This window comes from Herpailurus yagouaroundi, unplaced genomic scaffold (assembly GCF_014898765.1).
Source record: "Herpailurus yagouaroundi ecotype Mexico unplaced genomic scaffold, PumYag 163, whole genome shotgun sequence".
In the NCBI taxonomy this organism is placed as follows: Eukaryota; Metazoa; Chordata; class Mammalia; order Carnivora; family Felidae; genus Herpailurus; species Herpailurus yagouaroundi.
This window is the reverse complement of record NW_024412404.1, coordinates 36,279,679-36,307,343: the sequence shown is the minus strand read 5'-3', so window position 1 is coordinate 36,307,343 and position 27,665 is coordinate 36,279,679. Positions and strand designations below refer to the sequence as shown.

The 27,665-nt window shown below is 36.2% G+C and overlaps 1 protein-coding gene across 1 annotated transcript in view; it reads left to right on the top strand.

Moving 5' to 3' along the window:
• TM9SF3 (transmembrane 9 superfamily member 3) overlaps positions 1-26,306 on the top strand; it is a 70,215-nt gene extending 43,909 nt beyond the window's left edge. The window contains exons 10-15 of the mRNA XM_040486022.1: positions 10,604-10,743; positions 13,322-13,390; positions 16,374-16,520; positions 17,034-17,117; positions 17,447-17,523; positions 22,203-26,306. Of these exons, the coding sequence (XP_040341956.1) occupies positions 10,604-10,743; positions 13,322-13,390; positions 16,374-16,520; positions 17,034-17,117; positions 17,447-17,523; positions 22,203-22,270 (585 nt within the window). The 3' untranslated portion in view covers positions 22,271-26,306. The remainder of the gene's footprint in view (positions 1-10,603; positions 10,744-13,321; positions 13,391-16,373; positions 16,521-17,033; positions 17,118-17,446; positions 17,524-22,202) is intronic.
• Positions 26,307-27,665: the final 1,359 nt, after the last annotated feature.

Genomic DNA, 27,665 nt, shown 5'->3' with positions numbered 1-27,665 from the left:
GCTTTACAAAGGTAACCCACAGCCTCCAAATTGTTCTTGTTGTTACCTTTTTTTTAAAGTGTTTATTTATTTTTGAGAGAGAGACAGAGTACAAGCTTAACCGACTGAGCCACCCAGGCGCCCCTTGTTGTTACCTTTTTGGAGCAGACTTCAATGTTTTGTTTTATTTTGTTTTTAAAGATATACATATATATATGTATTTAATGTTTGTTTATTTTTGAGAGAGACAAAATGAGAGTAGGTTAGGGGCAGAGAGAGAGGGAGACACAGAATCCAAAACAGGCTCCAGGCTCTGAGCTGTCAGCGCAGAGCCTGACGTGGGGCTCGAACTCATGAGCTGTGAGATTATGACCTGAGCTGAAGTCGGACACTCAACCAACTGAGCCACCCAGGTGCCCCGACTTATTTTTTTTTTTTTTCAACGTTTATTTATTTTTAGGACAGAGAGAGACAGAGCATGAACGGGGGAGGGGCAGAGAGAGAGGGAGACACAGAATCAGAAACTGGCTCCAGGCTCTGAGCCATCAGCCCAAAGCCTGACACGGGGCTCGAACTCATGGACCGCGAGATCGTGACCTGTCTGAAGTCGGACGCTTAACCGACTGCGCCACCCAGGCGCCCCTGCCCCGACTTATTTTTAATGTACGCTTGTGCAGACATGTGCACACTCTTATGCACATGTATGCAAGGTGCACCATGGTTACTGCTTTTCAGAGAGGCTGTGTAACGTGGTCAAGGTCATACAAATATTGGCAGAACTGTAACTGGACCCATATCTCTTTCTGAATTTTGATCTTTGGTTTTCTGTCAAATGGTTTCATAAAAATTCCAGGTGATTTTGGTTGTTTTATAATCTGGGTTTCTCAAAGATCCTGCATTATACATTTTTACTAAATGTTTGATACTTTTTAGTTGGAAATATTTTTGAAAATTGCTTCAAAATTGGCATTCTTGTTTTTGTTTTTTTGCAATCCAAAGTGAGTGATAATAGTTGGGAAAGGGTAACATAATTAATTACGTTCAGAACTAGAAAAGAATTTGCTTCATAATAGTTACAGGCCATTAGAAAGTATCTATAGGGCTTCAACTATCTCTTAAAGATCATCTGCTGAATTAATTATTTTCATAGTGCTTTAAAAGTTAAAATTCAGATTCTGCTATAATTTTCCTCAAAGTTTTGAATTGACGTGGTGAAAATTATATTTTAAAGTTGCTTTGCTTCACTCAAATTTTAAATTTTACCGCTTGTAAAGAGGGTTTTAAATTTTCAGTGTAATTTGCCTTTAGATAATTTAATGATTACTAGTTATTAGAATACAGTTTCAGCCTCTGTACTGAGCCGAAGCAGGTTGATAAAAGTGGTCTTCGCACTTGCAAGACTGGCTGCTGATGCCGAGCAGGCACCTGAAGTACCTTGTTCTTCATTTATTTCCAAATTCGGAATGAAGGACATTCATCGCCCTCAAGTTTTAATCAGATGTGTAGTCTAACATTTTTTTTCTCCTTTAGAAAGTATCAAAATTTGTTTAGAAAATGAAATTTAAGAACTTGAGGTGAATGTTTGACCCAGCTGTCCATTCAGTATTTTAACTAATGAAATTTGTATTTTAGTTATTTGTTGATATTACAAAGGAAGTGGTTATACAGTCTCAAAATCTCCATGGCTCTCAACCCTAGGTACACATTAGAATCCTTGGGAATTTAAGTAATTTCAGTGCTCATGGCTTCGTCTTAAGCCAGTTTAATCTGTTTTGCTTTAAATCCAGTCACTAGCGTTTACCTGACTCTGGTTCCCAGCATCTGGAGATGGACCTCTCGGCTGAAAGGCTCCCAAGCCATACGTTTCTGAGAAGCTGTGTGCTCCTACTTAACTGGACACCCTTGTTTGAAAATCAGTCTTCAGATACTCCTGTATGCTCTTCCCCTGGCCTTAGCTGTTTCTGTCCCCCATTCCTTCGATCTCGTGGACATTGAGCCCTTTCTCAATGATCTTTCTCTAGTTCTCTGTTTTCTCAAATACTTCATAGCTAAGGATTTAATCCAACTTTGGTGAAAGTGATTTCAGGCTTTTGCCTGCTTTAATAGAAGCACCCACATAATAGGGTTTTGCCAACTTGGGATCTGGAATTTTGTCAGAATATTGCTGTTGTCACCAGGACTAGTCCAAGATTGAAAGTGAGCAGAATTTGTCTTCAGACCCCAACTTCTCTGCTCAGGTGTACCTAATTACACATAAAAGCCATTAAATCCGTGTCAGATTAAACTTTTTGAACAATTGTTAATCTTCCTGGCTTAATAAAGATAAATGTAAGTAGAGGGTAGTAATAATAATCTGAGCTCATATCATATCTCAAAAATGAAATTCATGATATGTGATCAGAAATTACCGCAGTAAAGAATGGAGACCAAGACGAATGAACAGGTATTATTTTATATCTCTCAAAGGTTATGAGGAAAGTAGAATATCCCTAAGTGTAAAGGAGTAATAAAGATCTATATATATAAAAAAACAAAAACAAAACTGTGTTACCTAACCTGAACTTTTGACAAACGCTAAGGCAAATTGGGATTTTGTAAAAATACTTTCCTAGTGTGACCACAGGCTTATTACATGGGATTAGGTGATGTAACAGAGTAGAAGAAAAAATGGCTCTAACCCATTCTTTTTCTTTTTCTTTTTCATTAAATAAAATAACCTTTAAACAAGAAAAGATAAGAGGAAAATAATCCCTGATAAGGGGGAAATGAAGCCTAAGAAAGGGAAGGGGATTCCTGGTACAGGACTCCACAGCTACCTTAGCTGTAAGTTTGCTGCTTATGTAAGTGACCTTTTAGACATACTGAGAGATCATGCTGATAAGCGATGTCTGAATAACTGTGTAAGAGAACAGAAGCATTGTAAAACTGGACATTGGCAAATTTACTTTTCCAGAAGGGAAAGGAAGAAAGTGGATTCTACCTTACAAAATGTGGTGAATTTGATGAAACACAAGATATTAGAATGTTACTAAAATTTGTCTTTTAAATCCTGGAAATAATGAACATTGGGAGCTATTATGGATTTATGAAGACAAAAATACTAGAACAACTTCATTTCCTCTTTTTGGTAGGTTTTAGTAGATAAGAACAAAAGATCGGAAAGTATTGATCTTGTTGGACAAGATAGAGAAATATAGGTGGGATAGTACAATCAGGTAGATGTGTAAATAGTTATAGAATTAAAGAAATAGAACGATATTACTAATAAGATGTCACATATGTCTTTCAGTAGAGTAGACTTTGACCAATTCAGATGATTGTTAATGATGTGTATAAAGGCGTAATGAATTGAAGATTAAGTTGAAAAAGGACATGAGATCAAGGAGAAAACTAGGAATGTGGAATGATGAAGACAACATCTAAAACCGGTCTCACCTGACTGAAATGATGTGCCAAATTTGACCAGACGAATTCTAATAAAGAGAGATACATGTGTGTTGCATTTCGTAGTTTGCCAAAAGCTCTTTCTTACCTTATCTGGTTTCAGAAGGACCCAAAGAGATAGGCAGAGCTAGTGACATGTGTTATCCCTGTCATACAGAGCAGAAGCCCAGGATTCTTGCAGAGTAACTGACTCAAATCACATTTTGTTTGTTGTGCTGTGGTGATGATTTGTTTTTGTTTGTCTATTTTCTTTCCTGCCAAAAGGAATTTTAGCTTTATGCTGAGACTTGTGAATGTAGAATATGTTATGCCTTTGTGTGTGTGTGTGTGTGTGTGTGTGTGTGTGTGTGTGTGTGTGTGTACAGCTGTGTAGAGATATAATCAATACATGATAAATTGTATGTATTTAAAGTATACAGTTTGTTGAGTTTTGCTATGTGTATACATTTAGGAAACGATCACCACAGTCAAAAAAAGAAGGTATTTATGAAGTCCAGAAGTTTCTCTGTGTACCTTTGTAATTCACCCCTTTTTTCCTCCTTCTTCTTCCCTCCTCAGGTAACCATGGATCTGCTCTCTGTCATCATAGATTAGTTTGCATTACCCAGAATTTTATCTAAATACAGTCACATAATATGTTCTTTTTTTGTCCTTTTTCACTCAGAAAATTATTTTGAGATTCATTGATGTTGCATGTATTAAAGTTTATTGCTTTATATTGCTCAGTAGTATTCCATGGATATACCACAATTGTTTACCCATTTATCCAGTAATGCATTCTTGGGATTATTGATCCCAATTATTAATGCATTATTTCCAGTTTTTGGCTATTATAAATCAAACTGTTATGAGTATTCATATACAAGCCTTTGTGTTGGATATATTTTCAGTCGTCTTGGACAAATAACTACAGTGGAATGACTGAGTCATACAATATAGTTTAATAAGAAACTTCTAAACTGTAACAATGTGTGTTGACTATACTCAAAAAAAAAAAAAAGAAGAGACCACTAAACTTTTCTACAACAATTTTGTCATTTTACATTCCCACCAGTATTGTATAGGATGAGTTGCAGTCACTCCACATCATCTCTGGCACTTGATGTGTCTTTTTAATTTTAGTCATTCTAGGAGATACATAGTGGTGTCTCATTGTGGTTTTAGTTTGCATTTCCTTAATAACTAATCACATTCAAGCTCTTTTGTGTATTTATTTGCCATCCCTATCTTTTTTTTTTTTTTAATGAATCTTTGGCCTGTTTTTTTATAGGTTATTTGTCTAGTTGAGTGGAAGAGTTCTTTGCATATTGTACGTACCTGACCTTTGTCTTAGTTTGGAAATCTAGTCTCCCCCTTTGTGGCTTGTCTTTTTGTTCTTTTAAGAATATCTTTTGATGGGGCTCCTAGGAGCTCAGTCGGTTGAGCGTCTGGCTCTTGATTTCTGTTCTAGTCACGATCCCAAGATCATGGGATCAAGCCCTGTGTCGGGCTGTGTGCTGAGCGTGGAGCCTGCTTAAGGTTCTCTCTCTCTCCCTCTGCCCCTCTCCCCTGCTGGCGCTCTCTATCCCCCAGGGGAAAAAAAAACCAAAAAAATATCTTTTAAAGAGCAAACATAATTAAGTGTAATTTATTGATTTTTTTTTCTTTATATGTGCTTTTCTGTCCTTTTGCCAAACCAAAGATCAGTTAGCCTTTCTCGTGTTTTCTTCTAGAAATTTTATAATTCTAGCTCTTAAATATGATCCATTTAAGGTCAGTGATCATTTTTGGTAATTTTGTATCTTGCATGAGTAAAGAAAGGGTCAAGGGTTTTGTTTTGCTTTGCTTATGACTAGTGTTCCAACATTTCTTGAAAAGAAAACATGCTTTCTCTACTGAATTGCCTTAGCACTTTTGTTGATCATCAACTGACCATATAAAGGTGGATCCATTTCTGAACTTTTTGTTTTCTTCCATTGATTAATTTGTCATGTTTTTATGCCAGTGTGACATTATCTTGATTACTGCAATTTTTATAATTTTTGAAATCACTTCTTTTTCAGTGTTGTTTTGGCGTTTTTAGGTTCTTTGCATTTCCATCTAAAGTTTAGAATGACCTTGTCAGTTTATACAAAAAACCCTGAGATTTTGATTGGGATTGTATTGAATCTATAGATCAATTTGGGAAGAATTGACATCTTAACAATATTGAATCTTTTAATTATTGAACATAGTATATCTTATATCTCTTAACCTAGTTTAATTTTTATGTGCAACATTTTGTAAATTTTGTTGTTTAAATTTTGTACATCTTTTATTGAATTTACCCTTAAGTATTTCATATCTTTCATGCTATTTGTAAATGGTATTTTTTTTTTTTTTATTTCAACGTTTATTTATTTTTGGGACAGAGAGAGACAGAGCATGAATGGGGGAGGGGCAGAGAGAGAGGGAGACACAGAATCGGAAACAGGCTCCAGGCTCTGAGCCATCAGCCCAGAGCCTGACGCGGGGCTCGAACTCACAGACCGCGAGATCGTGACCTGGCTGAAGTCGGACGCTTAACCGACTGCGCCACCCAGGCGCCCCAGTAAATGGTATTTTTAAAATATCAGAAAAATAATTGATTTTTGTATATTGGCTTTGCGTCCTGCAACTTTGCTAAAGTTACATATTCTGATTTCTTTTTTTGTAGATTCCTGAAGATTTTTTACATAATCATGTGGTCTGTGAATAAAGACACTTTCACTTCTACTTTTCTAATCTATATACCTTTTATTTCTTTTTCTTGCCATGTTGCACTGGCTACAACCCCCCAGTGCAGTGTTGAACAGAAGCAGTGAGAGCTGACTTTTCTTGTCTTGTTCCTCCCCCTAGAGGGAAAGCATCCAGTCTTGTGCCATCAAGTAAAAGTTACCTGTATTTTTTTTGCAGGTGCCCTTCATCAAGTTGATGAAGTTCTCTTCTGCTTAGTTTGCTGAGAGTTTTTTGTTGTAATTATTTTGAATAGAAGTTGGATTTTGCAGTGGCTTTTTCTGTATCTTTTGAGATAATCTATGATTTTTATTTTTTAGTGTGGTAATATGGTGAATTATATTGATTTTTGAATCTTAAACCAATTTTTCATTCCTTCAACAAACCTCAGTTTGGTATGATGTATTATCTATTGTGTATATTGCTGGATTCCATTTGCTAAGATTTGTCAGGTTGGGTTTTTTTTTTTTTTTTTTTTGCATCTATATTTATGAAAGATATGATCTGTAGTTTTCTTTTTTTCTGGTTTTGCTATCAGGATGATGCTAGATTCATCAAATAAGTTTTTAACTTCAAGTCCAATGTTTCTTCTGTTAGAGTACTGACATAGCTCGAAAAGCAGAATGGGAAGTTATTTATTAGCATGTTGAGAATAATCTCATAAAATAGAAAGGCTTCTTATAGGCTTTTGTGTTTGAGTTAGTGGTACTCTGATTATTAGTTCCTATTATTGAAATGCTTATAGACATAAAGGCGTAAATGTATTAGTAGAAAAAGAGTGATAAAAATTGTCTAGTCTGAGCGTGTGGTGAAGAAATGCATAAACATAATGACTGGTAAGACAATATATTACCTGAGAATCACCTTACCTAAAAGCAATTATTGTCTATCACCGTAAATAAAATTTATATTCTTTAGAGTTCCAAAACAACTCCTCTCAGGGGCGCCTGGGTGGCGCAGTCGGTTAAGCCAAAACAACTCCTCTCAGGATGCATTTTCCCTCTCCATTCATTCCATTTACAACACAGATTTCATAAAAGGCCACTTTGGAAGCAAAGCTGGAATAAGTACTAGCCACATTCTTGGTTTGTGACAGATTAGAGGAGCTGACCAGTTGGTACACTTTGGGGTATTAAGTGCTGATAGGCAGTACTTGTTTCTAACTTGCTCTTATTGTAGATCACTCCCTCAACCTTGAGTAAGTCCCCCACCCCCCGCCCCCAACCCCTGCACTTCCCTACCTGTTTTCGATGTTAGTCCGTGCACGGTGGCTAGGAGGCCAGGGGAGGGCCCTGTATCTGTTTGAGCCCCAGAGCTTTCATGGGTGTAGTAGACTAATGGGTTTTTTTTTTTTTTAAGTCTTAACTGCTAAATTTCATTTTAAAATGAAACTATGTGGAAGCCCAATATAGAAAATAGATATCAACATGAATCCTTTAGTGTAAATAAATTTTTGCAAATTCAGTATCGTAACATTCTATATTTAATGAGAAGCAGTAAAGTTGTGATGAATACAGATCTAATGTAAAGGAGTATGAGTAAGAGTTCAGTCATATCTTCTTCAGTAACCAGTTTATTTGGCTAAATATCAGTCCTGAGAAAAATCCTGACTTCACGGATGATTTGATTCATGTGACTTTTTTTTTTAACAGCTTGCCTTACAGTATCAGAGTAATTCTTCAAGTAAACTCATCCAGAACTTGAACATAAAGGAGTCGGAAATTGGTTTCACAGTTCAGTCACTAACAGTTCTAACAAACCACTAACGTTTTTTGTCATGTATAAGAAAACAGACAAGCAAAGGGGAAAAGTTAAACAGATATTAAACAGTTGATAATGTCTTGATGAGACTGTTTATAGATTCCTTTATTGATTATTGTCGTTTTGCTTTGAATGAGCACACAGACAATATATGCCCTCGTGTTGCTTGCCACTTAATTGCCTGCCACGCATATGTGCTATAGTACATTTGCTTGTACAACTCTAATAATAGCAAATATGTACAGGCCCGAATGGGATCGATGGGAGGGGAGGGAGAACAAAAGACCAGTGTAGCATTACAAACCTTCCTAATCAATAACACATTTACGAGAAATCCAAATATAGACACATCAGGAGAAACTGTTCTCAGGTTTGCATGAAAATGAGTTAATCTGGTTATGATAGCCTCAGTGTATTAATGTTTGACACAGAACTCCTCTGAATCTATTTTTTTTAATCATACTTCAAGATATTTTGCTTTTTATTTTTTTTTCAAGTTTATTTATTTGTTTTGAGAGAGTGCACGAGCAAGGGAGGAGCAGGGAGAGAGGGAGAGAATCCCAAGCAGGCTCTGTGCTGTGAGTGCAGGAGCCCTACATGGGGCTCAGTCTCATAAACCATGAGCTCATGACCCGAGTCCAAACCAAGAGTTAACTGACTGAGCCACCCAAGCAGCCCTATACTTCAGAATATTTTAAACACTGTTTTCAAAGGATAGTCAAATTAAATGCTTGTGGAATTCCTGAAGCTCTTCAGCAAGACCTGAGGGTTCTGTGCAATAGTTTGAAAACCACTGTCCTAGAGCATGTCATTCCTCAAAGGAATTATTTTCTTCAGCTTCTCTTCAATTCTTATTTGAAATTAACACTCCTGGGAAAATAAGAGGAAAATACATAGGTCTCTACTACAGTATATTAACATTTATGAGTCCTGTATACTTAATGATAGCAAATGAATAATTAAGAAAGCAGTCAACAGCAACAATTGAGACTGAATTCATACCCCCAGGGGCTCCTGGGTGGCTCAGTTGGTTTAAGTGTCCGACTCTGGATTTTGGCTCAGGTCACGATCTGGTTCGTTTGTGCTGACAGTACAGAACCTGCTGGGGATCTCCACCTCCTCTCTCTCTGCCTCTCCCCCGCTCATGCTCTCTTTCTCTCCCAAAAATAAACAACAAAATTTCATCCTCCCAGATATGTATGAGACAATGTATAATTTGCAATGTTTTCTAATATAACCTTATTTTTCATGTTTCACATATTCTTGTTATATGAGCATAAATTCATATTACTAATAGGTCCAAATTGAGATACCAATAATTTGAGTTCCTAAGCCTGATCTTTAAAATAGAATTCCAGGACTTTCGTAACTTTCATACATTTATACAAGTTTTACCTGGAAGGGATGTGATTCTGCCCTTTGATTTATTTAAAACACACACACAGGGGCGCCTGGGTGGCGCAGTCGGTTAAGCGTCCGACTTCAGCCAGGTCACGATCTCACGGTCCATGAGTTCGAGCCCCACGTCACGCTCTGGGCTGATGGCTCAGAGCCTGGAGCCTGTTTCTGATTCTGTGTCTCCCTCTCTCTCTGCCCCTCCCCCGTTCATGCTCTGTCTCTCTCTGTCCCAAAAATAAATAAACGTTGAAAAAAAAATTAAAAAAAAATAATAAAATAAAACACACACACACGCGTGCGCGCGTGGGTAGAGTGATGTGGTTTGCACTCATGTTGCTTAAAGATAGACCCCTCGTGTGGTAACTGTGGATTTTCTATCCTCCACCTCTTCATTGTTCGTTTCTTCACAATTTTTATTCATCTTTTCTTTCACTTTTACTTTTTATTAGAAACCTAAAATGTATAATTGGAAGAGATCTTAGACGCAGTTCAGTCTTCCATTTTGTAGGAATTCATAATGAAGTGGTTTTAACCAGATGCTGGCTGGAAAAGAGCTTGAGTGAGTCCTTGAGTACCCAGATTTATATAAAGAAGAAAAGCACAGAAATAATTATTTTCCTGACTGCTTTGGTTCTGGAATCTCATATGGTCTTCCCTGCAACTTTGGACTTTGAACCACTGATGGGCAGAAAAATGTTCATGCCATTTTAGTAATGACCCATAGATAGTAAATAGAGATCCGCTTCTGTTAAGATCGATCCTAAGGCGGTGTGAAATGGAAACGGTCATGGATGGTGTCTGAGACTGAACCGAAATGGTGGTCTGGCCACCTCCCAGCTGTGTGGGCGTGGGAAGTTACTTAGCCTCTCTAAGTCTCATTTTCTTCATCTGTGACATAGGGAAATAACATGTAAAGCTCCTTGTGTGTATTAGGAGCTCAATAACATAAGTTGGTTATAGTGACAGTAGGTAAAGGATATGTTAGAAGCATGACAGCTAAAGGTGAAATCAAGAGAGGAAAAGGCTGCAGCAGACACCAGATGGGAGGGTGGGGAATGTGAGCAGCTGCAGTAGGCGGGAAACCGTTCAGCTTGTATTTAGTTCAGTTCTGCTGTTTCAATGCACATTCTTCACCTCTTTTCGTTTGTATATATCTTAAGCAATTTTAACCTGTATTGAACTTGAACGTTTTATTTTGTGGTCAAATTGTGTTTAAATTTTTAGGTGTCCCCTTTATTTTTATAAATGTTCTTCTGAGTAATCACACACATTTTAATTTAATTTACAGGTGGCTGTTTGTTGCATCTGTTTTTTCGTTATTCTTCCTCTAAATCTTGTTGGTACAATACTTGGCCGAAATCTGTCAGGTCAGCCCAACTTTCCTTGTCGTGTCAATGCTGTGCCTCGTCCCATACCGGAGAAAAAATGGTAAAGAGAATGCTAAATCTTATATCATTGTCTCTCACAATATAGAAATTCGTAAGGCTATTCTATATATATAACTTTTTGAATTGGCATGCATTTATAAGAATGACTGTCTTAAGAATTTGTCTTTTTAACTTTTTCCTTCAACCTATATTGTTCGCAGTAGTAATCAATTATATCCTTATTTCACTTTCTGAATATCGGTGCCATTTACAGATAAATTTAAATGCTTTGATAAGTACACTGGTGCTTAGAGGTGGGTAGGAACTAGAGCTGTAACAGTTTTATTTACTGTAGTATACAGGCCAGAATTGACCTGCTGCCTATTTTTATGAGTACAGTTTTGTTGGAACATACCTATGCCTGTTCATTCGCAGATCTAGGACTGCTTTTACACTGCAGCATCAGAGAGTGAGACCCTGTCACCTGCAAAACCTGAAATATTTACTGTCTGAAACTTCACAGAAGAAGTTTGCCAACCCTTGGCTTACAATTTCATTTTCCTTTCCAGATATTTTGTTATTCTAAATAATACACACATTTGTAGCCACATACATTGTACCAGTTGAAAGATGAATTAGGATTAAGACCAGTTATAATTTACTGACTTAATGTTCTTTATCTTCACTTCTGGGATAGTATAGAATCTCTCAAATACATTCTGTTTTATGGCTAAAATGGGTTCTTAAGAACTCCCAGAATTCAAGATTAATCTTGACAAAGGATGATGAGTATTTGTTAAACAACTGAAGGGATTCTTTAGCTGCAGTAATGTAAACATAGTTTACAGTTTATTTGACCAGTCAACTTTGAAATTACGATTCTTAATGGATTTTTAATTTGAGATAATTTGTATTTTTTTTTCAAATTTTGGACATAAAATGGGATGTCATTAGTTATGTTATATTTCTAATTTTTGTAATTCACATTGGAAAAAAACTAAATATTTTGCCTTTTGAAATTAGCAAATTGGATGTTTCAGTGCTGATTTATGCTATTCTGCATTCTTCATTTCCTGATTGTTACTAGCAGACAAAAGTAGAGCAGTCTTGCTGTATGGACACCTGTCACATTCTCCATCGCATAAGAAAGAACTGCACAGTAGACTCTGTCTGTTCACACATTGAAAAGCCTCTGTTCCTAGGTAGTTTGCCTCATTATAGACATAATTTATAGTCAGAGACTTACATATACAATCTTCTGTAGACTTGGAGGTATATAGACATTGAAATGGAGGCCGAATAAAACAGCACCTATAAGGGAGGGTGACCTGTTAGAGTGTTAGGATTGTCCATGTTCTTTTTTTTCCTTAGATCGTGATTATGAGAACTTTCGTGCTTTGTTTTTTAAAGTCCGTTTTCTTTTTCAAATCAAGGTTAGACTCTAGGTCACTAGGACTGGTGAAGGAGAGGAAGGAACAACACGTGACCTTGCACACCCTGGGTCACAGGTGGAGGAAGGCTCGTGTGTATCTTTATTTTCTTTATAAAGTTACATGGGCACTAAATCTGAATACTAGATCTGGCTCTCAGTGACTTGTTATCTTGGGAAGATCGTTTTTTAACCTCTGTGGGTCTTGGATTCCTATAAAAGGAGGAAAGAAGACTAGATTAAATGTTTTTTAAGGTGTTTTTTTTTTTTCCAGCTTTCACATACTGATTTCTTCTCATCTTTTTAGTTTGTTTATCCCAGAGATAGTAGTTTAGTATTTTTTATATGCCAGATACTGTGCCGGATGCTGGGAATACCTAGATGAATAGCTTCTGCCTGCCAGAGTTAGCATAGCACTAATCTAGTGAGGTATGATATGTATATGATTGCAGTTCCACATAGTGTGAGGTAAGTGCTGCCAGAGTTATGTTCACGAGGCAGTACAAGTACAGGGAAAAAACCCACCTCTTTCTGGGAGATTGGGGAAGGGCTTTATGGGGAGAACACTCGAGCTAGTGCATGCGGGAGAAGAAGTGTGACGAGGGAAGGCATTCCAGGTGAAGAATTACCAGTTGCATCAGTATGTGTTTGTTGAGTGAATGAATGAGGTTTGGATTTAATTTTTTATCCATTCTTGGCTCCATTATAACTCAAGACTCACAATACCGTAATTGTATAATTCACAAGGAAGGGAATCGCCAACCCAAGGAATGCATGAGCAAAGAGATGGCAAGGCTACAATTTGGGAAACATTATTTCACAGAAGGGTCTCAAGACTTTTCTTTCCCTATGGCTTTCTATAAATAAATGCCTGTGAAATTTTTAGAAGTTATTGAGAGATGCAGACAGAATAGGAGCAAACACTTAAGAGAGTTTTTCCTGAGTTCTGTTGGTAGCAAGAATTTGTATTCCCTGAATTCGTATCTTGACCTTTATTACCGGAAAGAATTTTGACTATAACCTATGGCTAATTTGAAGTCCTACCTCTATGTCATGCCTCTTTGAAATTTTGTTTTTTCTTTTTACTGGTTTATTTCTATTCCTTAGATTATTTTTTAAGTGCCAAGTTTCTGCTTTCTGTTATCTGGATTTATATAATGTAATGTGAAAATCACACTAGAAGTTTATTGCTAATGTTGATATTTTCCAGGTTCATGGAGCCTGCAGTTATTGTTTGCCTGGGAGGAATTTTACCTTTTGGCTCAATCTTTATTGAAATGTAAGTTGTGGCAATGCATTTATGTTTTGAGGGATGTAATTTTAATAAGAGAATGTAGGAGTTAGGGTAGGTGTAGAATCATCAGGAAGGCATCTAATAGAGTTAGTCTGTTAATTTCATGGCTCCCAGAAAGGGATCTAACATTATGTATCTGAAAGTATTTCCTCCTGTGATTTCAAATATTCAGGTGAAGTTTATACGTTTTTGTGTTGTGTTCTAGACCCTTCTTACCTAACAAGAGATCTTAGAAATCACAGGATGCATGCCAAAGAGTACTAGACTAGCCTTTGATCACATGCATGATATAAGGAATTGCTGGGTTTTATTATATTTTTGAAGTATTTTTGAGGGTCCAGGGAACTAGTAAAACATTACCCGCCAGTCAGTCTAGTAGATCTTGATGTCTTCAGGTACGTAGTTATTCCCAGTCTTCTTCCACAGAGGCCTGCAGGAGTGCTGGAAAATGTGTAAGTGTTTAGGGGTCGAAGGTTTGCCACCTTGTGCACAGTTACTGTGCTTCGTACCTGCATCCTTGGTCACCACTGCAAAATAGAAGTCTTTTCTCAGCTTGTGTTCTGGTGTTGCTTGTTGGGAATGCTCTGGCATTTTTATTTAGGCAGGATAGTTCTTTGTGTGGGACTTTCTCAGGGACTGCAGTCATACACCTCAGGCTCTTGCCCACGAAATGCCAGTCACTGTGACTGCACAGAATTCCCTTATACTTTTCCAAATCTGCCACTACTGATTGTCTCCTGTACAGTGGACACCTCCTTAACAGACAGGATTGGATCAGATAATTGGTTAATTGAAAGTTGGCTCATGTAAGGCTTATTAAAAAAAGATCCATACATAACATTTTATTTTAACTTAAAACAACTGAAGGTACATCTTTCACTCATTTTTTAAAAATACAGAACCAGAGTCTTTGATTTATATCTAGTCGATGTTTCGTCATTTTCCCTTTGACATTCATAATGCATCTTCTGTGTTTCCAGCCTTTTAAAAGTGGGGACAAGAACGTAAAGACCTGTCTCAACCATTCTAAGTGCAAAATCTCTCTAGATTTGTACATTTCCCTCCCAGACTTTAGTAGCTATCTCGCCCACACCTAATTTCATGTTGTTGTTTTTTAAGTGACTCACCTTATTGAATTTCTCCAAAACATTCACATAATGTTCATTGAAATCATGCATCCTTTTTGCTGTCATATTTATTGGTGTATGTAACATTCAATTAAGTTATCTGATTATACTAACAAGTACAGTTGACATAGATTTGGGTCACCTGTGCTGGTCACCTGCCAGCTGTGAGTGTGCTGTGGGCATGAGTCAGTACCTTAGAGGAACTGGAGTGCACATCACTCTAGCTTGTGGTTTAATAAAGCCAGTTCAGGAACCTCTTCTATACTTCTAGCTGATACACTGCTTTGTGTCCTCACCCCGACTTGACCTCTATTTTTGCCTCCTACCCCTGTTCCCAGTACCTTCTGGATCACCTCTCTTCCTGCTTTGTTCCATTAGACAGCCTCTCTGCTGTATCCTTAAGTTCTCTGTTTTGACGACCCTCATGCGTTCTCCTCTTGGCAGCCACAGTGATCTTCTTAAGGTGTCAGTCTGATCACGTCACTTCTTTGCTAAAGACTTTTCATTTTCACTGAGGTAAGGTCCCCCAAATGCTAGAACATAGCCAGTAAGGACCTTTGTAATACAGCCTCATTCACTTCTCCAGCCTCATCTCTTAGCTCTCACCCCTTCATTTGAAGTTCTAGCCATACTCAGTTACTTTGAGCTTTTCTAAATACAGTGAATTCCCTCGTTTGTAAGCTTTGCCTTTGCTCTTCCTATTTCTGCAACATTCTTCTGGCTCCCCTTACCCCCATATGCCTCATTTATTATTCTCATTACTCCTCCCCAGAGTCCCACCTAACGGAACTGGCAAGATGCCCCTCTTAGGTTGCATTGGTAAAGCACGTGGTGCATCAGGACTGCCTCCTTACTGGTGTTCCCCACTTTACAGTAGTGTCCTTGAGGGTAGAGACTGTCATCTTCATAGTTCTGTTCTCGCTGCTTCTTGTGGTAGGGCCTTCAAATATCTATTGGAAGCATGAGTGACAAATAAGTGAGCTAAACAGAGAGAATAAGAAAAAGAAAAGAGGCTAAAGCCTCCTTTTCTAACGATGACTTGGGGAATGGAATTAGAGTGAAGGGTCTTTTTCTTCATGTAAAATGTTAATGCCCTTTCTCTTGCTGTCCTCCAAAAATAGCAGGAAGCTTCATTGAGCTTTCTTTTTTCTGATTATTTTTATTTTCCTGATTTTATACATTATTACTCTATCAAACCTACTTTAAAAAATTTAGTAGGGTGTTTATAAAATATAAATTACACTATTAGAATAGTGTTGCATCTAGAAAAAAAATGAAAGAATGAGAGAATTGCCTTTATTCGACAGATAGGAATTTTTAGCTGTGTTCATTTTTCTTTGCCATATTTTACTCCTTTAAGCTTCTAATGTATTCAGTTTGCTTAGAGATGGATGCCCTACTAAAAAATCTGTTCTTGGAAGATTATCCAAAAAAATATTTTTGAGAGATATTTGGAGGATTGAACAGATGAAAAAGGGTAAGACAAACTGTTGGAAGTTACTTGAAAGGAAATAACGGAGGGGCACCTGCGTGGCTCAGTCGGTTAAGCGTCCAACTCTTGATTCCAGCTCAGGCAATGATCTCACAGTTTGTGAGATCAAGTCCACGTTGGGCTCTGTGCTGACAGTGCAGAGACTGGGATTCTCTCTCTTCCTGTCTCTCTCGGGTCCTCCCCCACTTGTGTTCTCTCTCTCTCTCTCTCTCTCTCTCAAAGTAAATAAACATTTAAAAAAAATAATTGAGATGTAAGTTAGATGACAGTGAGAACTGAGATGTGAGGCTTAGCAAAGGGGTGAGCTTCAAAAATAAAGACAAAACTGTCTTTATTGCATTTTATGTAGGTATTTCATCTTCACATCTTTCTGGGCATATAAGATCTATTATGTCTATGGCTTCATGATGCTGGTGCTGGTCATCCTGTGCATTGTGACCGTCTGTGTGACCATCGTGTGCACATACTTTCTACTAAATGCAGAGGATTACAGGTGGTAAGTACTTCTATCTGGGAAGAACCTCAGGGGCCGATAATATTTTTAAATAAGATGCCATCTGACGTGTATCAGGTAGAGTAAAAGATCTGTATAGAAATTTTGCTACCTAAGATAGTATAAGAAATTTTCATGTAAAAATGATGAAGATTTTAGAGGAAAAGTAGTATTAGCCAAAAAAAGTTTTTGTGCTCATAATGGTCACTCTTTTACTTATTTTCACAAAGTACTTGATGTGGAAAGAACATTATGAGGAAGCATTGCTCTATTTTAAACAAAAGAAGACAGTTCTGAAAAGGAAGTGGTTTATTTAAGGTCATTTATAATAGGGAATCTGACAGAATTCAGAGTCTCTCCCATTTCTTAGGCTTTCTCCTTGATGATATATTTAAATGCCATCTATATGCATTTGTTTTTAAACATACAGAATTTTAGAGAATGTTCTTATAAAATTCTTTGCTTTAAAATCTGTTTCAGTGCCATTCATTCAAAAGAGTCACCTCTTTTTTTCAGGCAATGGACAAGTTTTCTCTCTGCTGCATCAACTGCAATCTATGTTTACATGTATTCCTTTTACTACTATTTTTTCAAAACAAAGTAAGTGGAGACATTTTTCTCATTTTGTGTTTAGGAAACTAAAGCTGTCGTTTAAATACTAGAATGTAAGAACAAAAGGTCGGGTATAGGGAGTATAGTCAATGGTAGTGTAATAGCGTCGTGTGGTAACAGATGGTAGCCATACTTGTGAACACAGGATAACGCGTGAACTTGTTGAATCACTGTGTGTACGCCTGCAACTAATGTAACATTGTGTGTCAACTAACTATACTTCAACTCAAAAACAATTAAATAAGTAGTAGAATTTAAGGTCCTGTGTTGAAAGTAAAAGTGGATATACTATATATATATTTTTTGTTTCATTTTAGGATGTATGGCTTATTTCAGACATCGTTTTACTTTGGATATATGGCGGTATTTAGCACAGCCTTGGGGATAATGTGTGGTAAGTTCTGAAGTTTTTGCAATATCATGAGTAAATTTTTGAGATTTTTAGAATCAGAAAAATGCAGTAATTGGATATTAAGAAATTACATTCTTTTGCGTGATCAGGAACAACAAAGTAGACTCAAGAATCTGATTTCAGCCCTTTTGACTATTCCTAAAAAACTTGTCACTGATTCCCTTTTGACTATTCCTCAAAAATTCATCATTGATTATTTTTTGATATTTTATTCGTAATAATTCTGTATAGCACTGTTTTCTGTACCACAGTTTCTTGTTCACATTGAAGTTTGGTATTTTTTTAACTTAGGCTCATTGGAAAAGATTATGACGTGAACACATTAAGGTGTTGACTGAATGTTTGGAAGTTTCTAGGACTATTCATGGAGATACAGGGTCCAGGAGGTAGTATCTGGGTTATAAGTACACAACTTGGGAGTCTGCAGACTAGGCTTAAGTTCTGGCTGTGCCCGGTATGTTCTGTACCTTGATCCAATTCTGCAAGCTCTCCAAACTGTGTAAAATGAGGATAATACCACTGTTTTTTGGGTCTGTCACAATCTTCCATTAAATAGAAGTAATAGTTATTACCATATGATAGAGTCTCTAGCATGTGTGAAACAGCTCTAGAAAATAAAGAACTTTTGGAAGTAGCATGATAAATAGAAAAGGAATGGACTTGAGAGCCTGAGAGACCCAGATGAATTTTCCATGCTGCTTTTTTTGTGGCCAGGGGAAGTCATATGGAGGTCTGTAAATCTCATGTTCTCATTGGTGAAAGGGGCATATCTTTCAGAGTAGTTATCTGTAATAGTATCATGTGTGAGGCACAAGTGTAATGCAGGTCTGCTCTCAAGTATTAAGAGATAACCTGTTATGTTTGAGACACGGCAGGGAGTGGGAAGAGCTGGGGCTTTTGGGGGTCAGTCCTAGGTGCAAATCCTGGTGCCCCTTCTTAATACCCATGTTACTCTGAACAAATTATTTAACCTTTCTTCCTCAGCGTTTTCATTTGCAAAACAAAAGCAACACCTACCTCAAAGGGTTGTGATGAGGATTCAGTGATTAGATGTGGATAAACAGGTCGATGACTGATGCTCAGTGAGTGGTGGCTGCTGTGGTTACTGTATTGACAAGAGCTAAAAATCCTTGGGCTTCCTTCTGTTCTGGGATTGTGTCTCTGCTTCTGTAGTTTGTTCAAGCTTCTACATGTTGTGTTTTTACCTCCAAACAATTTTATGAACAGTGGTACCTTAAGGAAAACGCATACAAGTAACTTACTTTTTTTCTGGTTCAGGTTTTCACTTGATAAATGAGGCTAATTCCCTACTTACCTCATAAGGAATGATGCCAGGCTTAAGGACTAATCACTGTGGAAACATTTCCAGATAGTTTATATAATTCATACCCTTCTCCTTTCTCTTTTATTTGCCATTGACTTTTTTTTTTTTTTTTTGGTAATTCCACCCTTAGCTATAGAGTAAGCAATAGAATAAGGAAGATATGATAATCTTGTTAAAAGCTAGGTTCTGGTATGACATTTGTGGACCTCTGGTGTGCCAAGATTGCTTTCTTCCTCCGTCAAAAGAATCCATTCCAAAGATGGGTGGTTAACAGAGGCAGGGGGATTAGGGGCATGGGCAAAATGGGCGGAGGTGGTCAAAAGGTACAGACTTTCAGTTATAAGATGAGTAAGTTCTGGGCATGTATGGTGACTAAAGTTAACAATCCTGTCGTGTATTTTTGAAAGGTGCCAAGAGATTAGATCTTAAAAACTCTCATCACAAGAAAAAAATCATAATTATGTGAGGTGATGGATGTTAATCAAATTTATTGTGGAGGTGGGGCGCCTGGGTAGCTCAGTCGCTTAAGCATCCGACTTTGGCTCAGGTCACGATCTCATGATTTGTGGGTTCCAAGTCCTGCACTGGGCTCTGTGCTAACAGCTCAGAGCCTGGAGCCTGCTTTGGATTCTCTGTCTCCCTCTCTCTCTGCCCCTCCTCTGCTCACACTTTGTCTCTCTCTTTCAAATAATAAATAAACATTAAAAAATTTAAAAAAATTTTATTGTGGAGGTTATTTTTTACAACATACACACATATCAAACCACTACATTATACACCTTGAACAAAAACAAATGTTTCATGTCAACTAAAATCTGTCCCATTTTTATATAATCATGTACGTGATCATGGACACACGCGCGCACACACACAAACACATATGACATTGACTGTAAAGCAGTAAAACTAACTCCACAAGCCAGAAGGAGAGACAGTTCTTTATATTATGGTCACATACTAAAGCTGCTGTGATAACCTTTCCTTGTGATACTTAATTAGTTAACCAACTTTGAGGGAAAGATGACTGAACTGAAAGGAACTGAAGGTTAAAACTAGCTATGTATCACATGGGAACATCCTTGTGTATCTCTAGGCAATCAGAAGTTTCCTTTAGTATTATTAGCCTGCCTTCTTTCAGAATGTTGTTCCTCAAATCCCTCTTTATTTAATCTGAGATCTTTCTTGATTATCACCAGTATGCACAATTCAGCATTGTGCTCTCCCTCTCTCTCAAAAATAAATAAACATTAAAAAAATTAATTAAAAAACAAGAATACATTTAGTATGTAGTTACGGGAAATTTTCAAATATATACAAAAAAGGGAAAATTATTTATATATATATATATAGGGAATCCCCACATACCACCCAACATCAGTAATTATCAACTCATGGCCAGTCTTATCTTACTCATCTTCCCACTTTATCCCCCAAATTCTACAAAATAAATTATCACTATTTTCATTCAATGATGTGTAGAATCATGGGATTATACAGAGGGTTAAGGGTTTTTTTTTTCTTTCCCCTATATGTGATCTTAGGAAAACCTAGAGAGATAATATCTTGACATTTACAAAGAAAATGAATTTAGCTAGTTTTTTAGTGCTTTTCCTGTTGAAATTTCATCTTGTTGCTGAAAATCTGGGCACATTTATAGTTCCCTGCTGTTCTGGCAGTGTCCCAGCATTTATTCTTTAATGGGTTTGTGTGCCTTCAGTGCTAATCTGTTTTTTGGGGGGCAGGGGAAGCTGTTCAGATCAGCTGGTTAAAATGTCATCATAACACAAAAATTATATATGTTTATCAAGTTATATTGCTAAAATGCTTTTTTGCAGTCAGTAATCGAAAGAAATGTTTGTTTTTTTTTAACAGGAGAAAAAGGACTTAATGTTATAGTTTTCACATTTTGAGCATAGCATTTTTAGTTTTAAGGAAATTAAGTTTAAAAGTGTATCTCTTCTCAAGACATTTTCTTTTCTAGAGTGCATATTTAGTATCTTCCTTTTTATAAAGTCATATTTTTATAAGTTTATTCTTGAGATTCTCATAAGATTAGGAAAAATGATTCTCTAGGTTGATACTAGTTTGCTTTTAAGCACATCTCTGCTCAGAGGGGAACAATGTTTTATAAGTCTGGAATATTAGATTTGGTTATTGGACTAGTGTTCTATTATGCCAGTTAAATTTGTGATTAACTTCACAGATTTTTAACGTTTTAAGAATTCAGGTTTATATTTGCAAAAAGATATTTTCCCTTACTTTGTAAGGACTTTTCTTTTATAACTATTTCAAAATGAATTATCACTGTTTTCAAGTGTACTGTAATTCATATTATAAAATAAATGTCTATTAATTGCAAAATTAGTTGGAAATAGGTTTGCTTTGTTACTTGGTGGGTTTTAAGAATGCTTTTAATATAATGGGATGGATGCCTGGGTGGCTCAGTTGGTTAAGCATCTGACTTCGGCTCAGGTCATGATCTCATAGTTTGTGAGTTTGAGCTCCACATCAGGCTCTCTGCTGTCAGTGCAGAGCCCACTTTGGATCTTCTGTCTCCCTCTCTTTCTGCCCTTCCTTGCTTGTGTTCTCCCTCTGTCTCAAAAATAAATAAACATTAAAAAGAATTAATTTAAAAAATAATACATTTAGTATTCAGTTATGGGAAATTTTCAAATGTATACAAAAAGAGGGACAATTATATATATGTATATACACACACACATATATATATATACACATATACACACACACATATATATACACGTATATATAAATGAATTCACTATATTTAGTGAATCTCCATGTACCACCTATCTTGTCTTACTCATATTCCCACTTTATCCCCCTTTTATTCTGATATGAATCTCGGACCATTGAACCATGGTTCTTAGTCCTTTCCTCAGAAAATCCCATCACTTCTTAACTTCTGTTAGGTGTCATATGATTTGGGGAACATGTTAAAATGGTTTAAATGACCTAGGATAATATATGCTCAAATTTTAAAAAGACATGCTTTTTTAAAACATTTAACAAATTTTTGTCCTTATCAAATTATTCTTGCTTTATAAGTGATGTATTTTAACTCATAGCTATTAATTAGACATGTAATAACTGATAATTCTAAAAATATCACATGAGGTCTAACTTGGTGTATAACAGTATCAGGTGATTTGCAAAACAAATGATACAACTTTAATAAATTCAGAGTGAATACTAACATAAAGATGTAATCTTGAAAAAAGACTAACTTTCCAGAGCAGAGAGCATTTAGTATTTATAAGTGGTGGATACTGTTCTGTATGTATTTACTTCAAAACATCTTCTTTTATCTTTGCAGGAGCAATTGGTTACATGGGAACAAGTGCCTTTGTCCGAAAAATCTATACTAATGTGAAAATTGACTAGAGACCCAAGAAAACCTGGAACTTCGGATCAATCTCTCTTTCATGGGGTGGGACTTGCACAGCAAAAAAAGCGCAAGAAGAGATTTGGGCTTTCACACTGGGTACTTTGTGGGTCTCTCTTTCGTGGATGGCTTAACGTAACATCTGTTTCCATTGATCCTAGGTTCTTACTGACTGCTTTCTCCAACTGTTCACAGCAAATGCTTGGATTTTATGCAGTAGGCATTACTACAGTACATGGCTAATCTTCCCAAAAACTAGCTTATTAAAGATGAAATAGACCAGCTCTCTTCAGTGAAGAGGACAAATAGTTTATTTAAAGCATTTGTTCCAATAAAATAAATAGAGGGAAACTTGGATGCTAAAATTACATGAATAGAATCTTCCTGGCACTTAGTGTTTCTACATTATTGAAAAATGATGTTCCAGAAAGATCACTCTTTTCTCTTATTTTTACTGTCATCGTCAACCTGTTGTGGGACATTTTTATATATTGAATCTGGGTTCTTTTTTGACCTGTTTTTTTTCCCTTCAATTCAACTGCATCATTTTTTTTAAAAGAGAAAATTAAGAAATATTAAATCCTGCATGTAATATATCTGCTGTCATCTTAGTTGGACCAACTTCCCATTTATTTATCTTAAAACTTCAGTTCATTCTTAATTCCATCCAAAGAAGATACAGTCTGAAGATAGAGGTGTACTCTCTACAATGCAATTTACTGTACAGTTAGAAAGCAAAGTGTTAAATGGAGAAGATATTTGTTTTTATTAAACATTTTGAGATTTAGATAAACTACATTTTAACTGAATGTCTAAAGTGATTATCTTTTTCCTTCCCCCAGGTTAGTCTTACATCTTTTTTGGGTTTGAATGAAGGTTTTACATAAGAAATTATTAAAAACAAGCGGGGTGGGTAATAAATGTATATAACATTAAATAATGTATCGTAGGTGTAGATTCTCAAATGCATTTGGATGTACAGATTGACTACGGAGTACTTTTTTCTGATGATGATTGGTGTAGAAATGTGTGAATTTGGGTGGCTTTTTACATCTTGCCTACCACTGCATGAAACATTGGGGTTCCTTCAAAATGTGTGTGTCATACTTCCTTTGGGAGGGGGGATTGTTTTCTTCTGTTTCTTTTCTGAGACTCCTACAGGAGCTAAATTTGTAATTTAGAAACATTTAATTTTGTTAATCCTGTCTGGGGCACTTAAGTAACATCTAAAGCATTACTGCTTTAGAGTGTTAAAATAAACTTTCCTGACCAAATTGTTTTGTGAAAATAGATGTGTTTGCAATTTGAAGATATCTTTTCAAAAGGCAATATTACTGAATGCAATTTTTTAATACACTGTAAACTATGCTTTTCTAATACAGGAGACCCACAGTTTAAAATCCCCAAACTTGCTTACACCTAAATCATCCAGTATAGTCATAAAGTAAATCATAAGCCCTTTGAATTAAATTGTGGCACAAAAATCTGTTCAGGTTGATGTACTGTGTAAAGTGAGTATGGGGTAAAAGTGGTTAGCTTACTATTGGATGAGCAAATAAAGGTTACAGTTTTCTAAGAGAATTGATTTTAATTTTGAATACATCTTTCTGGAACTATCCATAATGTGAAGTTTTCCTAGAACCATTGAGTTTCTAGTTTAATAGTTTGCTATGCAAATGACCACCTAAAACAATACTGTATATTGGTATTTTTAGAAAGACTCAAAACCGCTGTATTTAAACTTTAATGTGAAACTCATGCCATTTATAGTTACGTAAGATGTTTTCATTACAAAATATTTCTATAAATTGACTCTGCATCCTATAATGTGGTATGTAAGGACTATAAAGAGTGAAAAGTTTGATTTCTTACCTGTACATAAGGCTGACCTGAACAAACAGGAATTTGATCAGAGGCTGTAGGTAAATCCTTCTTCAAGCCAAAATGTTATATTAAATACAATCTACCGGTTCTTCCATTTTCTCTTCCTTCTCACCTGCCTTGAAGATCTTATAAGAAAAGAAACTGAAAGTCAGTATTTAATGGCTTATGTAAGTTTTTACTACATGTACTACTTACAACAATGTATAGTCTTATCTGATGGAATATAAATTGGACAGCAAGCTTTTGTTTTAATAAAATGAAATTTGTTTCTCATGAATCTTGCAGGTAAGATGTAGGGATTTAAGAAGATGAGTGCTTTAGCTGCTTTCAGGTATACCAATTCTTTTTACTAAATTGAGCCCTATTTCAAGTTCTTTGGAATCTTCAGTGAAAAATAATCTTCTAATTTCTAAATATATTAAGAATGTCATTAAAAGGAATATAAATTGCCTTGAAAGTCCTTTAGAAAATTTGTTTTGGTTTATGCCTTCATGGAGGGGCTGGCTATATGTTTGTCTTGAAGAAGATGTAATCCATAAACAGTTTAGCTCCCTAGCTCTTGGTTATAGAGTAGTGAAATAGAATATTATTTAAGTTAATTAAAGGGTGAGGTTCTTACACTCCATTAATGCCGTGTATCTGTCTTTCATTTGTTTGCTCAACACTTTGAACACTATCAAAATCTAAGGGTAAACTTTTCTCCTTGTATCTATAAGCATGCTTCTGAAATTTAGCTACAGTGGTAATTAACATCATTATTCATCTATCCTTATATAAGGCCAGGATAAGGTGGAAATAGAACAGTTGGAGGTATGTAAAGTATTGTTTGGTATATCCTGTTGGGCTCCTAAATTGTACTGTGTTTGACAAATCAAGCCCCATCCTCTTAGAATTTATTATACTGTGATTGATATCTCAACTTAGTGAATGGTACCATTGGGTGTTTTCCATTGACAGTGGTTACAAAAGGTGGTTGCTGCAAATTCCAGTTCTTCCAAACTCCCGTTTTATTTAGGGTTTAGCCACAGATTGTATTCAGTTTGTTAAAGCTTTTGTTTCCTAAATGTTTACTAGCCACCTTATGCCAAATGTCTTGCAAATAATATTCCTTTAAGATTTCTTGGATTTTTACAAATGTTAAAAAGAAAATAAATGTATTAATGTAATTTGTTCAGAAAAAGCTACATACTGAAGGGCTTCTGTATATGAATTCTAGGAAAGAAAAACCTATTTGTAATTTATACCCTGCAGTTCCATCTGGGTTTTAAGTTTAGATTTCAGCATGTCTTAGTGCTTCAGTCTATTGATTTATGGGAACATGTAATAAATAGGAGCAGTGACGTATGAAAATGCAAGTATTCATTAATGTTTTATATCTTCATAAAAATTCCATGGTTATGAAGCTGTATTTTCGCAATCAAGATGTTAAATAGATTGGAGAAGTGAAAATTTATAAAGATTGTTTGGAAGTGTGTCCAGAAATAGATGAGATTTAGAGGTAAGGTAGATCAGAAAACGAACATAGAGCTGTAGAAATTTTATAAGATTTAAATGCAGCATGAGGACTAACTCTAGTTCTCTCTTACGAGTGTCTTCTGAGAGCCGTCTGATTTGACAGTCTTATGGGAGCTGTAGATGGAATTGTGCAAGGACAAAAGTAAAACTTAAGTTCTTATTTTACTGTATCAGGAAATGGGAATAGAGGAACTGTCATGGAAGCGGCTTATGTATGAGTATAGGTGAGCTAGGCATGCAGGTAATTGACAAGGCAGAGTTTTGTGTATTTGCCCCAGTTCCTCAGTTTAGGTCATTTGAAAGTAAGATCTTAAGGCAAGGAACAAAGAACATGGAATTCTGTTTTGAAGGATAACAGTATATGCGGAAAAGCAGTCCCACTTGGGCTTTTCATCTGTGTTAAATTTGAAGCTATAAATCCCCACAGAACACGGATAGTACCAGTTGGAAGGAAACAGTTATTGCTTGATGATTACTTCCATTTTGTACACACCTTTGGTTTGTGTAGGTTATATTCCAACTGGCTTTTTAGTACTAGATACCCAGTATATACTGTATCAAATACATTTGAGGTTCTAATCTAGTCTGTTAATCTAACTGAAGTTGAATTTTTAAAATAATAAAAAGTTAAATGTATTTTCCTTGGATGCTTTATTTCTTTCCTTCTTGAAACAAGTGAACCAAACATAGAGGATAACCCATTATTATCGGTATGCATATAAAGGGTTACTGATAGCCTTCCACAAACAGGAGTCAGCAAACTTTTGCTGTAAAGGGCAGATAGGAAATATGGAGGCTTTGAGAGCCAGACGCAACTACTCTACCTTTGTAGCACAACAGCCATAGTAGGCAGTCCATAAACCAATGAGCACGGCTGTTTTCCGGTATGACGACAAAAACAGCCAGTGGGCCACAGTTTGCTGACCCCCGAAATGAAGGATTTAAGATTTGATTTTTCTCCCAACTTCTTATTTTGAAAAAGAAACTAAATGTACAGAAAGTCGAAAGAATGGTACAATAAATAAGGTCTTTTAAAAATTATTTTTCTTTTATTATCATTCTTTTGACTTCTGGATACAAGCTGTGACTTCTACACTCAAACCCCACTACTCCCATGCCTGTCATTCTCCTGATTGATAATAAATTGTCTAGTCAAAGCATTGTCACATGTGTTCCCTCACAACCATTCTGTGAAGCTGATAGGGTAGACCACTACATATTATAGAAAAAAAGCTAGAACAGCTAAAGAGTGTGTTGTTTTAGGCCTGAAGTAATCAAGATCATGGTCCTGTTGTCTTGGCCGCTGTCACTGTAAAATGGGGACATTACCTTTCCAGTCTGTGGAGCAGATAATATAGGAAGACATCATGTTGAAAATGAGTGTTCTCTACCAAGGAAGAGGTTATTTTTATTGTGCTACATCAAAATCAGTGGTTAATTTCTCCAGGTCAATTTTACTTCTGTTTTCCATCTCCAGCTTTAGTTATTTAAATCCTTGTCAACATTCTTGGTTCTCTCCTCCCCCTGATTTTATTAGCTACCTCAGTCAATATGTGTACTTGACAAATTCCTGTTAGCCAAATAGTTTAAGTTGGTACAAATTTGGATTACTTTTGGTCACTAATGAACACTTTGTGGTTGGAAAATTAGGAGGATAAAGGAATCTTATACAGCCAGCTTCTGCATTTCAAAGTGAGAACTTTTATTAAAGTTAATTTACAGTTTAACAGTGGAAAAAGGGGAAGTGTGCCTACAGTGGGGCATGTGGAGTCAGTGGTGATACAGTCTAAACATTTTAAATTGTTTTCAAAGCTTTGCATGTTTAAGGTGATAACAGGTTCAGATTTACAAAATGGAGGAGACAGTTGTAGGGAGAAGTTGATGTAAGTCATTTTAACTGGCCAGTGTCATGGTTATTCTTAGTGGCTCAGTCTAAGCCACTAAGATTATGGGACTTAACCTTGAAGGTCATTGACGGGAAGGGAGGGTCTAGAG